The sequence below is a fragment of the Mesoplodon bidens genome (assembly GCF_964165515.1).
Source record: "Mesoplodon bidens genome assembly, chromosome: 6".
In the NCBI taxonomy this organism is placed as follows: Eukaryota; Metazoa; Chordata; class Mammalia; order Artiodactyla; family Ziphiidae; genus Mesoplodon; species Mesoplodon bidens.
The window spans coordinates 34,704,635-34,725,600 of record NC_138162.1 but is presented as its reverse complement, the minus strand read 5'-3'; the positions used below and the strand labels follow the sequence as shown (position 1 = coordinate 34,725,600).

Sequence of the window (20,966 nt, the reverse complement as noted above, 5' to 3'; positions counted from 1 at the left end):
TGTGTTGCTTCCCCACAAACAGAAAAGCGTGTTACTCTGGAGTTTAGGGCGTGTCATATGGTAAGTAGATAAAGAAGATGGACTGTGATCAGGGTCTAGGCTCCAAGTTACCAGCCTGAACAGCATTGGGCAGGTTCCTTCCTTGAGTCTCCATTTCCTTATCTGTTTAATGGGGATAAAAGTAAGGCCTGTCACTAGGTTATCAAGAACATCTAGTGGGATGATGTCATTGGTCATTGAAATACAACGTGGAAACCACGCTGTGCTTTGCAGATGGTTTCCAAGGACTGTTTAACTTTGTTTCCCCCTAGTGGTTAACACTGCTCATTGCAGAGTAGCCGACTAAGATTTCCAGGGAAAACCACACTACAGGGAGGTTCACTGGTGGTCTTGTGTTAAGTTCGGACATGTGTCAGTGACTTGACTAAAAAGAGAACCTTGCTTTTCATGTTTGAAGAAAGGCACAGGGGTTAGGACTGTTCGTTAATATGATGGATGACCAAGTCAAGATCCAAGAAGATCTCCGTGAGCTGATGCAACCAACAGTGTAAAATTTAATAGGACTCTGCCTTGAGGCTCAGGAAAGTCATTTGCAGCATTTGGTTGCCATCTGGGGACATGACAACTGTCATCTGCAAATGGCCAGCAGTAGCCTGCAGGCGTGGCAGGCAGGCTGGTAGAATGGTGGGAGTGCTAGCCAGGTTCTGGTCTTGACGGCTGAAAAATAGCTCTGTGATAGGGGTAGGTCCCTTCTCATCTCTGGACCTCAAGTTCTCCTTCAACATGCAGAGTTTGGATGAGGTGATTCTAAGGCTTTCTCGGGCTTTCTTCATTGGGGACCCAGCATCGGGGCATCTAAATTACTTCCTGTAAATGCATTGTCTTACACTTCACCATGCACAGACTCACCTGTAAGCCACACTTCTGCTTACCTCATACGGCCTCAACACTCCTGTTCACAGCTTAGCCACATTTGGCTGGCCTTCATGGCCTGTGGTCCACCCATGACCAAGTCTGTATGTGTAGGTCACTTGGCTTTCTGCCCTTTTCCCCTTCCAAAACTGAACTTTGCAGTAGCCTCTCTACAGGTGAGTTCCAAGCACCCGAGCAGCTACTATGTGCCGTGCCTGGGCACAAGGCCCGAAAGATGAGTGGGACCCACTCCCAGCCCTCAAGGGACAGTGTGAGGAGGACACAGATCCCTTCATTACAGCGCAGATCTCAAAGAGCAGCCCTTGTGTGTGATGGCAGTTGAGGAGGGTGAGCTCCAGGCTGAGTAGATGTAAAGAAAGATACGCTTGCATCTGACTTGTCAACTTTGGGATGAAATTCACCTAAGCACCTACCTCACTCCTCTCCTTCCCTTCTGAGACTGACTATAAAGCATGACCAAAGATTTCCCCAACCCCTGCCCTTGAGACAGAGAAGGAGTCATTTGATTTAGAAATCTTCTCTGTTGAATGGCTACTCAATCATGAGTCCTTAGACGCCTCCTGACATTGAAGCCAGCTGCAAAAAGAATTTATTAAAACCTTTGGAAATATAAAGGTTGATATTTTTAAGAAAAAGATGAAATAGGGTTTTTTGTCAGGAAAACAGAATACTAGATTAAGTGCCCATCAGAGCTAGAATAGTCTTCCTCCCTCCTATTTTTATAGCAGGTGGGAGGACAGTCTTGGAGAAGGGAAACAAGTGTCCTTCGGTCCCACCAGCCAGATCCTTGGCTGCCCACACAGGGTCCTTTTCCGCAGTCTCTTCAAGAGTGCAGATAACCAGATGGTTTGAGTTCTCAGGGCTGCTACGTGCACTTGTACAGGGTGGGCACTGCACAACTCTCAAGAATACCTGTCACACCAAGACATCAGTGAATCTTGTCTGCAGATGGCAGTCACAGATCCCAAAAGAGAAGTGCCATTTGGCCCAAAGACCAGCCTGGGAGTCCCTCTGTAAGGCCCCCCTTCCTCTTCCCTCTGCAGTTGCAGGTCCCCAGCATGATTTCCCTGACAGCGCCAGCATCGGTCTCCCTATCTTCTGACTCCTGTAAGAATGTTCCTTCTTCCTAAGAACCGTGCCCTCAGCTGTGCCAGGGCTCAGACTCTTCAGCCTCACCCATTCCCATCCCACCCCCGTGGCCTCTGAACACCTCCTTGGTTTCCTTTCTTCCACATTTCCCTGACTGCCAGGGAAGTAGGTCAAGATGCAGACAGTGGTCTCTTCTGGCCACACCCATCTTTTAGAGCAGGTTGGTCCAGTGTTATAACAACCTTGGAATACTACAGAGAACCTGCACAGTGCCTGCCATATAGAGCATGACATTTTTCTGAGTGGTTTCTCTTGTTTTTCTTTAGCCAGGGGTATGAGCGCCAATGCTGTGCTGCCCACAGAGTATGGAACAGATGTGGGATTAGAATAGAACCTAGATTTGAACAGGCTCCCCCTTCCCTCCTGGTGTGGCCTTGGGAAGACAGGATCTGGCTGGAGCACGCACAGCAGTACTTAGCCTGTAGGGATCAGGTGATAAGTGTGGACTCTGGAGCTAATGAGAAGCTCAAGTTCACGTGGTAGCAGAACTTCTTGGGAGAGTGTTTCCAATGAATGTTTTTTTTTGTGATGCTACAGATGCTTGTAAATACTGACCGCGTTGAAAAGGTGCTTTCCCCTCATTCTGTCTTGATAGCTCATTTTGGAGACCATGATTCTTCCATTCATCCTCCGGGCTATCTTTCTGATAGTCAGTTCATACCGGATCAGAATGAGGACTTTTTAGCAAAGGTGGAGGCGCTCCATGAGCAGCACAGGTGAGAGGAGGGGCGGTTGACCTACTTTGGGAACTCAGGTCGGGCACCGTCAGACCTCGTGTCCCCTCGGGTTTGACGTTGCCTTCTCTTGCTTTTGCTTATGAATCCTCTTGCAAGATGTCGGGGGTTTGTGAACCTTTGAGCTCTTATGATGGCAAATATATCTGGCATAACTAGCATTTCTGTAAAGTGTGCAATCCTATGAGAGTTCAGGATAATTTGCTGCATTCTTTTTCAGGATGTCATTGAAATCCGTTAGTTCCTGAAGGAAATGCCCATTTTAAATCTGACTGCCCCACAGATTGACCCTACCAGGCAAACCTTTTAACAGTTTCCCATATTCAGTGAAACGAGCCCTTCCTTCAGGTGGTTTTGAATAGACAGGCAGACAGACACAGGTGCTGACAGGCTGGGTGAATCCCCGTCCTCTCTGGGTTCAGTTGGGGAAACCACCTTCCTTCCAGAAGGGAGCACCAGCCTTCCACAGCTGCCTCAGGCCAAGCCTCCACTCCAGCAGATTCGCCCGATTCTGGCCTCCTCTTCCCTTGCCTCCTTTCACTTAAAGCTGCAGTGGCTCCATTCAGTCCAGGTCAAATAAGGGCCACCCTGACCGAGAAGGCCAGGTCTCAAGGGACCTTACATTCTCAGGAAGGCCATAGAAACAAAGCCCTAAGCAACCAGTGTCCCTTCAAAAAGGACCTGCCAATCCTCTCCCAGAATTGCTGTCCAGGCAGGAGCCAGCATCCTAAAATAGTACAGCGACGTTTGGAAGTTGAGGCTGCTACGAAAAGGATAGATAAAGGCAGAAAGACCTGAAGAGCACATACTAATTTAGGGGCTTGGAAAAGGTAGGCTGGGAATTCCAGAAGGTGACAGTCTTTATCTCTGAATATTGAGAACCTACTAAATGTGAGGTATTTTTTAATAGAGGAACAAGAGGGCTAGATGAAGTCATATTCAGTGGACAAGAAGAAAAATGTGGTTTACTAGCATTTGGGGTTTGACTGTTTAAGATGAATAACATAAGGCATTTAATAACCTTATAGTAATGGTATCCATATTTTTAGATTTTTATTAATTTTAAAAACCGGAGTTAATATTCCATTTACTGGGTGAACTCTGCATCTTCTCTCTGCCTTTGTAGTGGGCTAAAGCAATCAGAAGCGGAATCTTGCTTTATCAACATAGCACGGACCCTCGACTTCTATGGAGTGGAGCTGCACAGTGGTAGGGTAGGTACCCTCAGCATGGTGTAGTTCAAAAGTTATTTTAATTTTAATTTCTGAACATCTGAAAGCTTCTTTGAAACTATCTCTTTTCCAGTATAATAAAAAGGCCTTTTTTTTTTTAAGATACCTGAAAGGTTTATAAAGTAATATTGAGTTTTGCTGGTTATTTATCCACTTGGTTTTTTTCATGTTGACTGTCATACTTGAAGACTTTTTACTTTTGGGGGGTCACAGGGGTTAGAAACAAGTAATTTTTGTAAGACCATCTCATGGTTAAAGAGGTGAAAAATGTATAGAGTTCCATTTTCCAAGTGGCTCTTTAATGAGCCAGGGTTTCTACTATTTAATCTCAGTGCTGCTCAAATTAGAGCTAATTATGTACTCAAATATGATAGTTTTCTATTATGATGGCATGTTTATGGAAATCAAGTATTTTGAATTGGTTGTGACTTTTTAAATAAAATTGATTAATATCCGTCATCTGCTGAGCCGTTTCTAACCGCCAGACACAGTCCCTATTTATTTCCCACTGTAATGCCATGAGGTAAGTGTTGTCATTTCCTCCATTTTACAGATGGAGCAACTGATACTCAGGGACTTATCAAAGGTCATGTAGCACATAAGTAATGGCTTCAGTGTGTGACCCCAGCACTGTCTAATTGGCATCTGACCTTTACATTTTCTACCTGTAATTGCCCCACATCATATCCAGAGGAAGCAAATATTGGTTGAACACCTAGTCCATACTAGCCATTGTTCCAGATGCTTTCATATGTGACCATAAGGTCTCATTTAAAGATTATAGCAGCCTTGGGAAATGTGTTCTAATCACCCCATTTTACAGGTGAGAAAACTGAGGCTCAGGGAAGTTGAGTAAATTACCAAAGTTTACATTTAAATAATATTTTTGCAATTCTTAGAAACACTTTCATTTATTTTGTCTTACTTCAATCCCCTAGCTGTGCAGTGTACAGGGTATAACATAGGTAATAAAGTAGGAAAAAGATATGGATCTTACAAAACATCAACTTTGGGACTTGACTTAATTTTTATTCCACTTGCAAATACTGTTTTGTCTGGTAGAATGTTGTGGAGCCCTTTCTTCAATGGTGAAGTGGGCTTTACATCTGCCTGAGTTGATCTGTGCTCCCCCCACCCCCAGGGTCTCATGAAGGTCCTGACGCCAGTTGATTACCTGTCTGCCTGACACCCCCGTGGTATCAGAGGGAGTTGGGTTACCCTTGGCTATGCTGCATCAACCAAAACCCCCTGAAAATCAGTAACTTGATATCACAGAGCTTATTTCTCAGTAGTTCAAAGGCTATATGGGTCCTGGTGGCTCTCCAAGGCAGCCGTCCTCTGTGCAGAGATTCAGCAGCCTAGGCTGCTTCTGTCTGGTGGCTTCACCATCTTCACATGTGGCCTCATGCTTGTCCCAAGGGAAGAGGATGTTGGAGGGCTGCACACCAGCTCTTAAATGATTCGGCCCGGAGGGGACTCATCACCTCTGCTCATTGTTCATCAGCCAAGACTAATCATACAGTCCTGCTCCACAAGCTGGGAGGTTTGGAGGTGGGCACGGGAATTTAGCGAACAGTTAACTGTCCATGCTACCGTGATGACCACAGAACCAGGAGATTTGAGACCCACGTCACTGGCCCACGCAAAGCATTCATTTATTTCCTTATTCTGCACTTGATTTTTATTTTGTTTGCTAATTTTCTGTCCCACCTGCTTAATATTCCCCTATATTCTGGTCCCAAGTATCATGTTTAATGCAACCCTGGTTTTCAACTTGCCAATTTGGTTTTGCTTTAAGCGTGTGATTTCAGTTGGGTGCCCAGTAGTGATTACTCTCTGGACTTTCCACAATGGTATCAGCAGCGTTTTCTTCGGCCAGTTTCTCCAACTCCCCATGTTCACATCACTGTTCATAAATGATTTGTCCCACTATCTCTTGAGAGATGAAGGGGATGAACGTTTTTTATACCTACCGCATGCCAATACGTTCTTATATTCTCTACGTTCAGCTTGATAAAACTCTTAGAGGTGGGTTCGACCATCCTTATTGTACAAAAGGAAACACTGAGCCCAGTAGCCCAAAGCAACACTAGCTAGTAAGTGGCAAACCTAAGGTTCACATCCAGTGGTAACTTTGCCCCTTCTTTAAAATTACGAGTATCTGAGTGAGTAAATAGGGATATAGATGACTCAAGGGAAGGAACTGTTTATTTTAAACTTTTCATTCTCAAATGGATTTAAAACAGCTTGTAGTCGCTGTATCTTCCTTTTATTATCTTCATTATCTATGGCAATGCCTAGCACATGGGCTCTTAATAAATGTTGACTGTATTGGACTTATAAGCCATATTTTATTTTTCATTGAGTTTAGAATCAGCAGTTCTACACTTCATATTAATAGCTAAAGCCTTTTCAGTGATGGGAGTTGAGATTTGTTTAAAGCTGTGTGGGGGACGAGGCTTTTCTGATTTTAATATGGTGTCTGATACTACTTGTTGAAAATGTAAAGGCAAATGTTCATTTCTATGATTCTGTGGAATGAATGAGCTTGCCTGGTGGTAACTTTGTAAACTGGCAGAACCCAGGTGTTGCTGTCAGGCAATGTATTTTCACCTTAGAAGAATTTGGTGCTAAGTACTTGGATCTTCAGTATCTGTTAAGAGGAGATTTTTGCCTGTTTTCTGTAATTTTCCTTTTGGAGCTTACATGTAGTGCTATTTATAAAAGTGTGGGTGCTTAAGTTACCAGAGGGCATAAGCATGACAGTAACACGCCGTGAATCTGAGATCTTCCTTTTTATAGGATCTGCACAGTTTAGATCTAATGATTGGAATTGCTTCTGTGGGCATCGCTGTGTACCGAAAATATATTTGCACAAGTTTCTATCCTTGGTAAGTGCAAACCGGTTCTAATTATTTTCTGAATCGTGCTTTAAAAATATGCTGAACAAAAGTAATGGCACCTCTAATTTTAAACTTTTATTTCTAAAGAAGGGACAGAGACTTTCTCCCAAGTTTTTACCTCTGACCTGTACAATTAATCCAGATTCAGTACTTGGGAAAATTAGTTTGGTTTTTATCAGCATCCCCATCTTCCCCAGTCAGCCTGTGGTTTGGGATACTGTGTGAATCCTGGATAAAACAACACAAGGCAGGTTTTGGAGTTAAGGAATCCTTCCTGGGCGGCACATTAGCCAGGATTCAGAGAACTTCCTCTGGGCAGGAGCTGTATTTTCAGGGCAGTTCCTTAGTTACTAATGGAAGTTTTATCAAGTGCCCAGTTCTGGTCTAAAAACTCAGGGGATCCAGCAGACTTGAATCCTCACAAATCTGAGAAAGGCAGTGCTGTCCCCACTGTTCAGAAGGCTCCATGGTGGAGGACTTAAGAGCACAAGCTCAGATCCTGGCTCCAAGCATTCCTGGTGTGAATGATCTTGAGCACTTAAGCGCTGTCTCCCAGCCTCAGTTTCCTCATCTGAAAGCTGGGTATAATGATACGTACTTTTCAGGACTATTGCAAGGCTTAGTAGAGGGGCTGCTTATAAAGCTTTAAGTATAAAAAAGGCTGTCAATGGTGGCTGTAATTGTGTTACTATGCAAACAATAGGCGACTTGACACACGGCTATTAGGTGGCTGTTAGGTTTGCGAAGCAGCTGGGATGTGGACCCAGGTCCGTCTGTCCTCCTTCTGCTGCTCCACACTGCCCTCAGCTGTGTTCCCCAGGTACACACCAGCCCTAGCAGAGCTGCAGTATCACAAAAGCAGCTGACAGCAAAGAGAGCGCATTGCCCATGGCCCTCGTTATTTAAGAGCTACATCATAAACCAGGGGCCCTGATGTGATACTCAGCTTCAGTCAGCTACTTAGTGTTTGGCCGAGGTGATGGGGCCGCCATCCTTTCTGCGCTGAAGCAAAGTCTTGGAAGCCGAGAGCCCCCAGCCATCACGATCGTGGACTAGAGGACACACGCCGAGAGGCGCCAGCTGCAACCTGGCTGCTCCCTGATGTGCTGTTTTGTGTTGTGTTTTACTTTTTTTGCAGGGTGAACATTCTAAAAATTTCTTTCAAAAGGAAAAAATTCTTTATACATCAGCGACAAAAACAGGTGAGTTGTACCTATGCTTGCTTTGGTTCTTGTGCTTTTAGCCAGTTCAGCTCTTAGTCCTTCAGCAGGTGAAGGAGTTTGTCGTACGTGTAACAGGGAAGAAAGAGCATTGCAAACGGTGGAAAGAAAGTGGGCATCAGTGTCCAGAGGGCCCCGCAGTTTTCTGTGTAATTCACTCTGCTTATCTGGCCGAGGAAGTCACTTGCTTTGCAGTCAGAGACATTGGGTTCAGATCCTATAGCTCTTCCACTCACCAGTTGGGCGGGTTACTTCACCTCCTGCAGTCTGAGTTACCTTGTTTACAGGAATGCAACAATGCCCAGTTCTCAGGGAATCATCAGATTTAGAGAGAAGTGCCATTGGTCAAAGCACCAGGCCGAGCCCACTGCAGAGTAGCAATAAAAGTCAGCAAGGTTAGTTCCTTCCCTTGATGTGTTTAAAATGCACGGTGGCCTTGCGTATATGTCTCATAGGAGGAGTCTGCAGCTCTCCAGATAACTCAGTTTGGTTTTCCACATGGAGAAGAGCAACTTAGAGGTGAGAGAACCCACAGCTAGTGAGGTGGAGGAGCTGGAATTTGAACCGGTCATTATGAATCTGAGATGCCCGCTCTTCCCACGACACCACACTCTGTCTTGTTAGGCTGCATATTTTTCACTTACTGTCACTAGGTCATTTCCCAATTTTCCAAAGATAACGTACCTAAAATGGCTCCACATCACAATGAACTCTTAGGACTGAGAGCACTAAAGCTCAGAGAAAACTAGGACTAGAATCTGGGTCTCCCTAGCCCCAGATGCAAACTTCAAGGTGCCGTAAAAATGCACAGGATGGTAATTTAACATGAGAACAGAAAACCTGAACTCAGGTAGAATGGAGGTAGAGCAAATGATCAAAATGATTATTATAAGTGAACACTAGATCTGACTGTCTTTGTGGAAAGCAAATAGAGAAACCCAAAGCATTATAAGATTCCTGTCATTTGATAGGTGAAAGATGATTTCTTCAGGGGAGAGATTTTTCCCAGAGCTAAATTTTGAAAGGAATGGATCAGACAGCCCTTATCTGGTTGCTCCAAATATATCCGACCTAGAAATGTAGGCAGGTGTGAAATGGAAGCGTTCATGCAAGACCACAGATGATGATAAAGAGTAGACTCTGGTCGTCTTTATTACCACGTTCATGAAGGTGGTTAACAAATCTTCCTGTTGAATCTTCTTAGAACCCTGTTTTTGTGGCCTAAGGAATTTTGAAACCAGTTTTCTGCTGTCCATTGTCTCTTACTTGATAACCACCGATGTGGGCATAAAATGCTTGAGACCCTGCTCCTACATCTGTGTAGATGAAATCTCTACTGTGTTTTTCCTCCTAGACTGAATCCAGGGAACACATAGTGGCCTTCAACATGTTAAATTACCGATCTTGCAAAAACTTATGGAAATCCTGTGTCGAGCACCATACATTTTTTCAGGCAAAGAAGCTACTACCTCAGGAAAAGAATGTTCTGTCTCAGTACTGGACTCTGGGCTCTAGGAACGCCAAAAAGTGAGTATATGCTTTAGGGACAGTCTCCATGCTAGGCTGAGAAATAAACATGTCCTGGTCACCCCTGGGGAGTAAACATCCTCAGGGGGAGGGACGTCTTTGCCCAGGGACCCCAGGCCCTGGGGCCAGAGCTGCTGGTGGATCTAGAACCACGGGTGAAAGTCTGCTGGGGCTGCAGTGTGTCTTTCCACACACGCAGGCACTTCTCCTATTCCTGTCACTTGCTTCTCCCTGCTCAACTCTGTAACACTCAGAGCCCCCAAGTAGCCAGCATTGGAACAGCTCCGTCCTGTCACACCCAGGGAAGCACAAGGCTGTGACTAAGGGTCATCTTGTTGCCCTTAAGACAGCCTCTCCCACTGAACAGTAATTCCATAAGATGCTCTATAATAACGAATGAGCAGAAATAAAGATTTCCAGAGTCAGGTGACTTTTTGGCATATACTACATCCAGCAATCACAAGATAGTAACAGTAATAGTTATAGTTGACGACTACTGAGTGCTCACTTTGTTCCATGCACATACTTCATTATGCGTCATTCTTTTTTTTTTATATGTTTAATTCTTACAGCAATTCCATGTGTGCTATTATCTGTATGAATGATATTCAAAATACTTAATGACTAGTAAATAAATCTATACATTTTAAACTTTTAGATTACAGTGTATTCTCCTGCAGTTTATATTTTTGTATATGTTTTTATTCTAAGATGTAGAATACAAGATGTATTATAAATACTTGCCTTCTAAATATAAGATGTAGCAGAAATTCCATATGAAATTATTTTCTAAATTGGTTGGAAAAGTTATTTTTGTGATTTTTATTTTAATTGATGTGGCTGTTACTAAAAATGGTGCCCCTGTCTGAGCCATCATCTGATATGTGGGACTGTATCAGACTATTCCAGTGACTTTCCTGTTACATGGTAATCAGTTGAAAGCTTTCTCAATTGAATAAGTAGTAAATGTCTGTTAGTATCAGTGATAGTATTGATATTTATGGTGCTAAATGCTCTCTCTAAGCTTCTGATGAACCAAGAGCAAATATATTTTCCAAGTTTTTGTCTTCTAATACTGTCCAGTATTTTTACACATTCAGTAGCTCTATTTCTGAACATGCCGTAAACATAATTTGCTGGAATGTAGCATTTACTTTAGTTGGACTTAATCCTCTTGGTGAGCTGAGAAGTAGCATTGAGAGCAACTAAAAGCTTGGACTCTCTTACAGAAGGCTGGGTTAAAATCTGATCTACATCAGTTTTAATTTAATCTGCTTCTTCAATTTCTTCATCTGTAAAATGCAAACGAACGGAGGATTTTTTTTTTTTTTTTTTTTTTTGGTCTCCATTGTGGCAGAAAGAACTACCCCTGGTTTGGTGGCTTAAAGCAGTAACCATTATATTATATCTCAAGATCTTGTGGGTCAGGCATTCGGGAAGGGTGTGGCCAGATGATCCTTCCTCTCCATGAAGTATGTAGACTAGGGTTTCTCAGTGAGATGCAGCTGGTGGCCGGGCTGGGCTGAGGGTCCAGGACCACTTCTCTCCCACACCGGGTGCCTTGATGGAATGATCAGAAGGCTGGACTCATCTGGACCCCCGCCCTCTCTGTGTGTTCTCAGGGCCTCTCACAGGGTAGTTGGATTTCTTACACAGAGGCTCAGGACTGCAAGAGCCTAAGGCAGAGGTGGCCGGTCATCTTAAAGGCTAGGCCCATACCTGGGCTACTCTTGGTCAAAGCAGTCACAGGCCAGCCTGGGTTCAAGAGTCAGAGAACTTGCAGCTATTTTTAATCTGCCACTAGGGGTCACTTGGGACATGGTGGGTGGCTCAGTGACCACAGGTCAGCTGTTCTTGACCACCAATACCAGTTTCAGCATACTGGCAAATCTCATCCCTCATTCTCTCCATTTCATAGATGGAGAAACTGAGGCTTAGGTTACGTGATTTGCCCAAGCCCTAGAGATACTGTTATACATTTGCATATTGGACCCTCCGAAAGCTTCCATGTAAAAGAAACTTGTTCAGTATTTTCCAAGCTTATGGGACAGTGGAACCCTTCTTTTTCCAAAGAGTACCTATTAATAACCTGTGACGCATCCTTTGGGGAGCTGCTACATTAAACCTTTGAATCATCCAGCTTGCTCCCCTCATTCCGATGATGTGCCCTCAATCAACGGTAATTTGGTTTCTAATGTAGATTCTCGTGGTGATGCTTCTGTGAGCATTTTGATCAGGGTGACAACCGTACTTCTCATTGAAAATTAGTACATTGATATTCTAGAGGGTGTGCTTCGTGTTACCTATGTTCTTGTGGTTTTTCTGTCCTGTTTTTTGTTGGGTTGCTGGTTTTAGGCTGCAAGGAATTGCCTGGAATGTTTTCATGAGACGTTAAAACATTGTTTAAAATTTAGAAATGCCAGAACTGAGTTTCCCCGAAACTGGCTTCAAACTCCATCCTCTCAAATAATTCATTCTCTGAAGAGTCTAGAGAGCTGAGATTTAAATTCTCGAGGTATAAATAAAATTTGAAAGTAACCTTCAGGGTGGCACATTCAGAGAACATGGCCTGAAACTCTGCTGTCTAAGCATATTTTCTCAGGTCTGCTCTTAAAGAGTTCTGAGTGCTTTACAGTGACGGTCTCTGCCAGCCAGGATGACAAAGAACACTGGGAAGGAGGGTTAATGTTTGTACTCATACCAGTGTGAGTAAAGTGAGCATTCCTTGAAGTTACTTGCACTGTATTTCAATGTTAATCCTGCAACTCCTTCTATCTGGTAAGGCTTGGTTATATTCTGAAAGCAGTTTTGTTGCTTGAAATAGTAAGGACAAGAACATATTTTCTCACCCGAAGAGAAGAAATAGCATAAGGAAAAGCTAGGACAGAAAGGAATCCCTTCTGACCCGTGTACCTCCACTCCTGGTAACCTCTCCTGGGGCCATCAAGGTGTTAACCAGTCACCCGTCAGGGAGGGGGTGTGTGGAGCCCTGTTTCACTTATGCTGTCACTTTCTCGTTGAATATGTCAGTGTAGAAAGTGAACCTACATCTGGTTTTTCAGGTCTGTAAATAACCAGTATTGCAAAAAAGTGATCGGAGGGATGGTCTGGAACCCGGCCATGCAGAGATCTTTATCAGTGGAACATTTAGAAACCAAGAGTCTGCCGTCTCGGTCTCCTCCTATTACTCCCAACTGGTATGTCTTCCTTTTTTGGTATTACCCACCAGTAAACACTTTACTTCTTTTAAAAACTCAATAAAAATAAAAACCTAACTACAGGTGGCCTATGGTCAGAGTTTACATTTGCATGTTTGACTGTAGCAGAAGTAACTATGTTTGTGAAATGCACAAGTCTAGCTAAACATTTTCTTTAGTGTATGATGCTGGGATGTTCTTTTTTAAAAAGTTATCTGGTCTAAATAAATGTGAGCACTGCAGCTTACTGAAATGCTGCTCTTGAAATTAGCATATTTAGGTTTTGAGAAGTCCTGTGAGAAAGAAGCATGTTTAACTTTATTTAATCTCACATTTCCCATTAATATCAAACAAAATAAACTTTGGGAAAACATAGTAAAGGTATGTAATACAACTGATGTAAGGGCATGTGACCCTCAGCAACAGTAGCAAATGCACATAGGAAAGTAGCCTGCCAACTTTTAAGGTGATGGACTCAGCTTAAAAAGAAGGAAGTGGCAGGGCTTCCCTGGTGGTGCAGTGGTTGAGAGTCTGCCTGCCGATGCAGGGGACACAGGTTCATGCCCCTGTCCGGGAAGATCCCACATGCCACGGAGCGGCTGGGCCCGTGAGCCATGGCCACTGAGCCTGTGCGTCCGGAGCCTGTGCTCCGCAACGGGAGAGGCCACAGCAGTGAGAGGCCCACGTACCGCAAAAAAAAAAAAAAAAAAAAAAAAGAAGAAGGAAGTGGCAGACCCGGACTCAGATTTTGACTCTCCTGTTCGTTAACAAGTTTGTTTACCTCTCTGGTCTCAGTCTTTCCATCTGTAAATGGATTGAATGACATAATGTACAAGTGCTTTGTAAGCTATACAAAAAGGATCAGGTAGAATTATTGTTGTTGTTTTTGTTATTGTTGTTATTGTTATTTTATTATAATGTTCCTCAAAGACATCAGGCCATTTTGTGAATGCCTTCAAAACAGCCAGGCATCATCAGAAGGGGAAACCAAGCCAGGAACATTGCCCCAGCTCCACCCTGAAATAAGGGTATGGCTTTCTGTTCATTTCATGACAGGGTGCACCTGTAAATTCTCAAAGAGTAAGCTACCAGGACTAAGGAGCATTCTAACATGCAGGCAAAAAACGGAGCTGTTGTGCAGGGCTGCTGGGTAAGGGCCCTCCACTGGGGCCTAATGCTCTGGGCAGGGATGGGGATGGTGTTTAGTGTTGGAAATCATAACATGACTGAGTAGATTGGGTCTTGGTTTCCTAGATTTAGGCACCCATCCTATAGTAGTAAATTTATGCTATAAAGTGGCAGCTTAATTTGTCTGAAAGTCTCTTGGGCAGCAGTGCCAAGGCCCCAGAACAGAGGTCAGGACAGCATCCAGGAGAACAGCTGGAGTTGACGTTGCCACGCCAGTGGACTGTAGCTCTTACTACTATTTATAGGTCCTCTTCTGAGGAATCACAAACCTTTCTACTCTGCTTTGGACACAGTGTTATTGCTTATCCGGGCCCAAGGGGATTGCAAATAGTGGAGGCTCTGACAGTCCCAAGGAGAAATGGCTAACAAAGGAGCGGAAGATGGAAAAACAGGGAAAATGAAATTTAGAAAGCTCAGCAGCCTGGGATCACCCACTGCAGGAGCCGATGCCCAGGTGCTGCCCCAGGTGTCACCCCAGGCATCCTGGGGACATTGCTTCATTTGATTCATTTTCAGGAGCCAGGTAGGTACAACTGAGGCTCAGAGAGGTGGTGTGACTTGCCTCACGTCACACAGCTACTGCTGCTATTGGAGGGACAGGGCGGTGCTGGGGCTATGCCCATCTAATACCACATAAGAGATATATTTTCAAAAGCAAACATTTCTTCTTGGATCAAGTGAGATTCGCGTGAGGGGATGTAGTTGAAATAAGTCTGCCGAAAAACTTACTTTAGCTTCTAAACCCTTATTTATACCATACAAAGGAATCAGAAAAACTGTCTGATGAGCAGTCAGTAAAGCCTGTTTACACATTGCGAGCTTGAGTCCTCCTGGAAGAATAACTCCCCCTAAATCAACACTCAACAACCTCCCAAAGAGCAAAAACCAGTCTCATCTGCCTGTTTATAAAGCTGAGGAGCTGAACCACTGGGCTAAGAATATCTGGGACCACGTGGCCCTTGGTAGATTCTAGTGTAGTAATGGGTTAACTGGCTCTTAAGTTCCAACAGAATCAGCAAAGGCATCCTTAGGAGGGTCAGAGCACAAAGTTAGATCACTGATGTCTGATAAAATTGCTAAGTAGAATCTGCTTTCAGCACTTCACACCGAACCTTTCCCCACCAGGCGAAGTCCTCGACTCCGGCACGAAATCCGAAAGCCACGACACTCTTCTGCAGACAACCTTGTGAATGAAATGACATACATCACTGAAACTGAAGATGTGTTTTACACCTACAAGAGCTCCCTGTCACCTAAAGACAGCGATTCTGAGATTTCTCAGAACCAAAGCCCACACCGAGAGTAAGCAATTTGTGTTCCTCTCTTTCTTTGTGTCTGCTTGTTTGGGCTGTTGAGGAATTTGCTCAGGCCCAGTGGCCATTTAAGAGGAGGCAAGGGCTGGAGCCTGCAGCCAGCTCCCCGGGATGCTCTCTGCCAGGCCAAGAACATCATCCTGCTCTCCCTTCCCCGACAGGAAGACAGGCTGTGTGCCTGGGGTCAAGAGCTTGCCCTGCTTTTTGTCAACAACAGTGGCATACTGTCCACGCGCTTGTTAGCTCTCCTGAATTGTGTTCACGCCAGTTCATGAGCAAAGCCCAGTTTAAGCCATTTCATACTCCAGAGGTTGTAGACATGTTAACTATAGTAGTATTTCCCTAGATTGTCAGAGTTTGACCACTGCAGGATTCCCCATCACTGGAGATGTGTTTATCTTCTAGCTGTCCACAGAAAGCCTTCTCAGAACCACATTATGTCCTCGGGTTTTTGTTCTTTTTGTTTTTAATGAATAGTCAGTATAAAGAAAAAACATTCGGAGAACATCTCTGATTTTCTTTGTTAAATTTTTGTCAAGGACAGTGTGCATCAGATTCTTTTATGTCCCCACTTTCCTTTTTGAATGTGACAAACTCCCTTCACATTTCCAGGTCAGGAGAAAATATGTCTCTCCTAAAATACTGGCTTGAGTCCTTTTATTATTCAGTAAGATACTATCTAATTCAGTAGTTCCCTGTTTGACTTGATTACCAGGGAGCTCCAAGCTGCATGTCAGGCTCAACAGCATTAGCTTCCCGTAGCTCAGGTTTCTGATCTAGTCCCTACTCTTCCTTCCTTGCCTTATTAATGGGTCTTATTTTTTCTCTTGTTTTAATGAATTCACTGTTCTACCATATCTGCACATTTTAGAGTAAGCTATCTCAAATCATTTTTTGAAGTGGACCAGACATAGATCGTAAATTAAATGACATAAAGTATGATAGGAATGGATCATCTATTAGGAAGTCAACCATGGTCATTGAGTATCCATTCAGTTAAGTCCCATGCTATGCCCAAAATATAGAAACATATAATGCTTCCCCTAATAGCAAAGGATTAGCAAGAAGGCACTTCAGTTAATCTGTAAATTTTTACCACTCTAGCTACTAGGATTAAAGCATTAAATGCATCCCGATTGTACGGTAGGCATCACAGGTGAATCACAGATCTCACTTCACACTTAAGTGTGAAGTTGCTACTTCTCTGCTGTCCCTGACCACAGCAAACATAGTTTCCAGCTTATCTGTGTTCTTAACACCTCTGATTAAATAATCCCCTGGTCATTATTTCCTTGTGACCTGAGCTTGGATGATGCTTTTGTTGAAATGATCACTATCTCTTGCTCCAACTTGCAGCCTCATTGAGGTTACAGTGGAAGGGGGTAAGTTCTTTTGCGTGACACTGGTTTTGCAGTTCTAGGTCTGCAAGGGCAGGAGTGCAGGCATGCATGACTTGAGCCAGTTTGAGTCTGTCAGGGGCTGTGTTGCTTTGGTAAAAGGAGAAGGAGGGTTTAGGGAACTGACCGAGGGCTCTGGGATGCCCAGTCACACCCTTCGTGTCAGATCCTCCTGCTGTGGTTTACAAATCCATCATGGAATTATGGAGCTTCTGGACCTTCCCTGTCCAGTACAGAAGCCACTAGTCACATGTGGCTATTCAGATTGAAATTATTTAAAATAAAATAAAATTTAAGTTCAGTTCCTGAGCCACAGAAGCCTCATCTCAAGTGCTAAAGAACCACATAAGTAGTGGCTACCATATTGGACAACACAGATACAGTACATTTCCAGGTGCTGGCTGGAGGAGAGATGAATTCTGTCCAGTGGTATATGGTCGTCTTAAAGGGCTACGCTCATTGCCGAGTCCTGCAGCACACTTTGTACACCCTTTGCTGCTCATTGAGGGAATGTGAAGGTGAATTAGACAAGCCTTTGCTTTCAGGGACCTCCAGGCCAGCTGGGCAAATAGCACATTATCAGCCTTCATCATCACACTGTGGGGCTCTGTCACTTTGGTGAAAGGAGAAGAGAGTTTGGGCAAATGCGGGTTCTGAGAAGCCTGATTACAGGTCCTAGGTCAGATCTTCCTTCTGTGGTCTATAATTCCATCTTCCTTCCCCACCATGGAATTAGAGCATCTAGAGCTTCACAGGCCAATACAGCCACACACAGGTGGCTATTTAAGTTTATTAAAACTCATCTGAGAATTCACTTCCTCAAGCCCGGTTCGATTTAAGTAATTTCTAGCCCTACTCACCCCTAGGCATTGCACATCGATTCTTCCTGAAACTCCTCCGTGAGACATACAAAGATGTATCATCCTGGGGCACTTTTTATTTTGCAGCGAAATGTTAAAAGTAGCAAATAATGGTGATGCAAACGCAGCCTTCCTTGCCATGGCTTTGCCTGGTGAGCCAACAGTAGATGGCTCACAGAATCGAGTTAGCGGCTGTGCTTTGCAAGTGGAGCGAACAGTTGAAAAAGTTCAGCCCCTAGCACCTCACTTAAGTAGGGGACCCCTTCCTGCTGGCAGGAAGCCACCTTCTGCTGGGTCTTCAGAGGCAGCTGGCCTCCCTGAGAGTCTGGTGATCCTCCATTGCCCAAGGCAAGAAGGGAAGGTTAGTCTGTACTTGGAGAAAAAAACTGCGGTGGTGTTTTCAGTGAGTACAGTCATCCCTCGGTACCCAAGGGGGATTGGTTCTAGGACCCTCACAGATACCAGAATCCATGGATGCTCAAGTCTCTCACGTAAAATGGCTAAGTATGGTTGGCCCTTCGTATCCCCGGATTTAATTCCATCTGTGCTTGGTTGTATCCACGGATACCCAGGGTGGGCTACAGTATTTTCAAAGTGTTTAAGAAACATTGGACATGCTTTATACAGCACATTAGTGTGTTAAGAGGCAAAAGGAAGTATCCTGTCAGAAATCAGATGAATAACATCACAGACAGCAAGGAGAGTTCCTTTTAGAAAGAAGAATGAAGTGTCATGTTCTGTACCCATGTAAACAAGAGGAAAAAAGAGAGAAAGGAAGAAAAAGAGCGGTTCGACTTTGGCTCTAAACCTTAGTGGTGCAGTTCAGACTCTGAACATCATCCTCGTGGCTAAGTCACCTTGGTTTGTTCCATATTTATAGCAGTGCAGCAAAGTTTATGATTAGTTACGAATCCTTGGCAGTTTGCTTTATGCCGGAGTAGGCTGTCCTCTTGTTACTCTCTCAGCCATTCTATGTTCCTTTCCTTGTTTCAGAGCCAAGGCCAAGATCTGCAGAGAAGGACATTTCCAAAAACAAAAACAACCCACCACCCAGAAAAATGGGAGGGGGTGTTTCCCAAAGGAAAAAATGACTTTGCAGAGCAGAAGCTGGAGGAAAACAAATTTTAGGGCAGATGAGGGTTGTGTTTGAAGAACTTCTCCTCAGTGAATGGGGCTTGGTGCCATTGTGGTGCCTTTGCTATTTGCTTACTTCCTTCTTTAGAGCCTGCCTTGTTCCAAGGACAGGGTGCAGCTGTCGGCTTTTATTTCCAAACTTCTGTACACACAACAATGTGAATATACTTAAATGGTACTGAACTGTAAACTTGAAAATGGTTAAGGTGGTAAATTTTATATTATGTGTATTTCACCACTATTTTTTAAAATGTTTTTAAATAGCTTCTCTGCATTGGAAAGATCTTTGGGAATCCCCTTCTTCAGCTGCATCACCAGTGTAGGAATTCCCTCTGCCCTGTCACCTGGTCACCCTGCCGGTGATGGGCAGCCCTCCTGCCGTGTGGCAGCCTGTTCTCTAGTTGGACAACCCAGTTGTCCAAGCTGTGTCTCCCCACAGGAGACCAGCCAGTGACAGGGTTTCATTCAGAGTTTTGTGTCCACTTGGCCTGCACCTTGCCTGTACTTCACTTGGTCTTGGGCCACTTGCATGTGGACAACTGACGAATACCTTAAACCCAGCCTGGCCTGATCTCAGCTCATCATCTTCTGTCCAGCCTGTGGCTCCTCCTGTCTTGGTGAGTGGAGCCACGTTTCAGAACCACCCAGTCGGCACCGATGGGCACTTCAGGCATCCTCGACATCTCCTTCTCTTCCGCCTGTGCCATCTAGTTTCTCACCTGTTGATTCTCCCTCGTGAACATCCCTTGACCTGGACCCCTCCACCGTCCACCCCGCACTGCCCCTGTGTAGCCGCCATCGTCTCTCGAAGGGACAGTTGCAATAGTGCCCCAAATGTCCTCCTGTCTCTAGTCTCTCCTCCTTCCAGACCATCCTTAACAGGGGTAACAGGCTTATTTTCCTGAAATTTATGCCCAAGCATGTCACTCCCCTGCTTAAATGCCTTTTCTGTGCTTTTTGAAAATTTCATGCCTCTGGAAATACCACTGAAGTTTTTTTATTATTAGAGTTTTGCCTAAAATATAGGGTTGGCCAAAAAGTTTGTTCGGGCTCTTCCATAAGATCTTATGGAAAATCCCAAAGGAACTTTTTGGCCAACCCAACACTCTCTTCTTCCCTCTTGACTACCTGTTTAAACTTCTACTGGTTTATCTTTCAGACTCAAGCACCCCTTCCTCTGTGAAGCCTCTCCTGGCCTCCCACTGTACGCTAGACATCTGAGCATCTCCATTACAGCATGATGATAATATTTGATTACTTTTATATCTTAAACTAGACAGCGAGCTCTTTGAGGGCAGGGATAGTGCCCTGTTCACCTCTCCTTCCCCCAAACCTGGCGTGGTGCCTGGCACTTCATGATATTCAGTGACTACTCTGATGGATGGACAGGTGAATGGGGAGATGGTCACGTGAAGCAGGATGTGGCCCTTGGCTAAAGTACAAACAAGCTCCCAAGTTTTTACAGTGGGTACCCCCTCTGCCACTTCCACGGCAGGTCCCCATATCACATGAGCACCATCACACAGCATCTAATCTGCACGCCAAGGACTCAGATTTACTGTAACGAGTTTTGGTTACCTGTCTTCTATGAGCAGGTCCCCATGGTAGGTGCTGCTGCCGGCTATGTGTCAATGAGAAATTCTCATCAAAGAGTTCAAGCATGAATTGACTGAAATTTAACAAGTGCTTTCTTGCCCTTAAGGTATCGCAACGTCTGAGTGGGCAGCCTGGGGACGGGTGCATGACCCTTGATTCCATTAGTGATGAGATGTAGAGCTCAGACAGCGGCATCTCTGACCCACATTCCCTCAACCACCTCCGCAACTTCTTGAGTGAAGTTTTGATCTCGGGCCCTTGGCATGTATCGCAGAGATAAGAGTATCACCTGAAGAACGTCTCCATGTCGTAACACCCATACTACGAAGCCATGCTTTCTGTTACTCGGTGATCCTCACGTCAGGATCCATGTGAAATATCGGGCTGTGTATTAAGTACACCAGGAGAGGAATAGGCAGAGGATGAGGGTCTCTCCTGAGCTCGAGAAGCTCATAGACTCGAGAGAGAAATGCCACATGGAATGGGCCCTATTCTGTCACCACCGTAGCCAGTGCCTCCTTGCGGGCGCCCAGTGAGAGCTGTGAAACCCTCAGTGGGAGCACAGCTTTGCTTGGCTAACAGG

At 44.5% G+C, this 20,966-nt stretch overlaps 1 protein-coding gene across 11 annotated transcripts in view; it reads left to right on the top strand.

Moving 5' to 3' along the window:
* PTPN3 (protein tyrosine phosphatase non-receptor type 3) overlaps positions 1-20,966 on the top strand; it is a 110,329-nt gene that overhangs the window by 54,998 nt on the left and 34,365 nt on the right. For all 11 annotated transcript variants that reach the window (XM_081237138.1, XM_081237142.1, XM_081237140.1 and 8 more), the window contains 7 exons: positions 2,678-2,798; positions 3,943-4,030; positions 6,851-6,939; positions 8,090-8,153; positions 9,526-9,698; positions 12,761-12,895; positions 15,209-15,385. In XM_081237138.1, the coding sequence (XP_081093264.1) occupies positions 2,678-2,798; positions 3,943-4,030; positions 6,851-6,939; positions 8,090-8,153; positions 9,526-9,698; positions 12,761-12,895; positions 15,209-15,385 (847 nt within the window). The remainder of the gene's footprint in view (positions 1-2,677; positions 2,799-3,942; positions 4,031-6,850; positions 6,940-8,089; positions 8,154-9,525; positions 9,699-12,760; positions 12,896-15,208; positions 15,386-20,966) is intronic.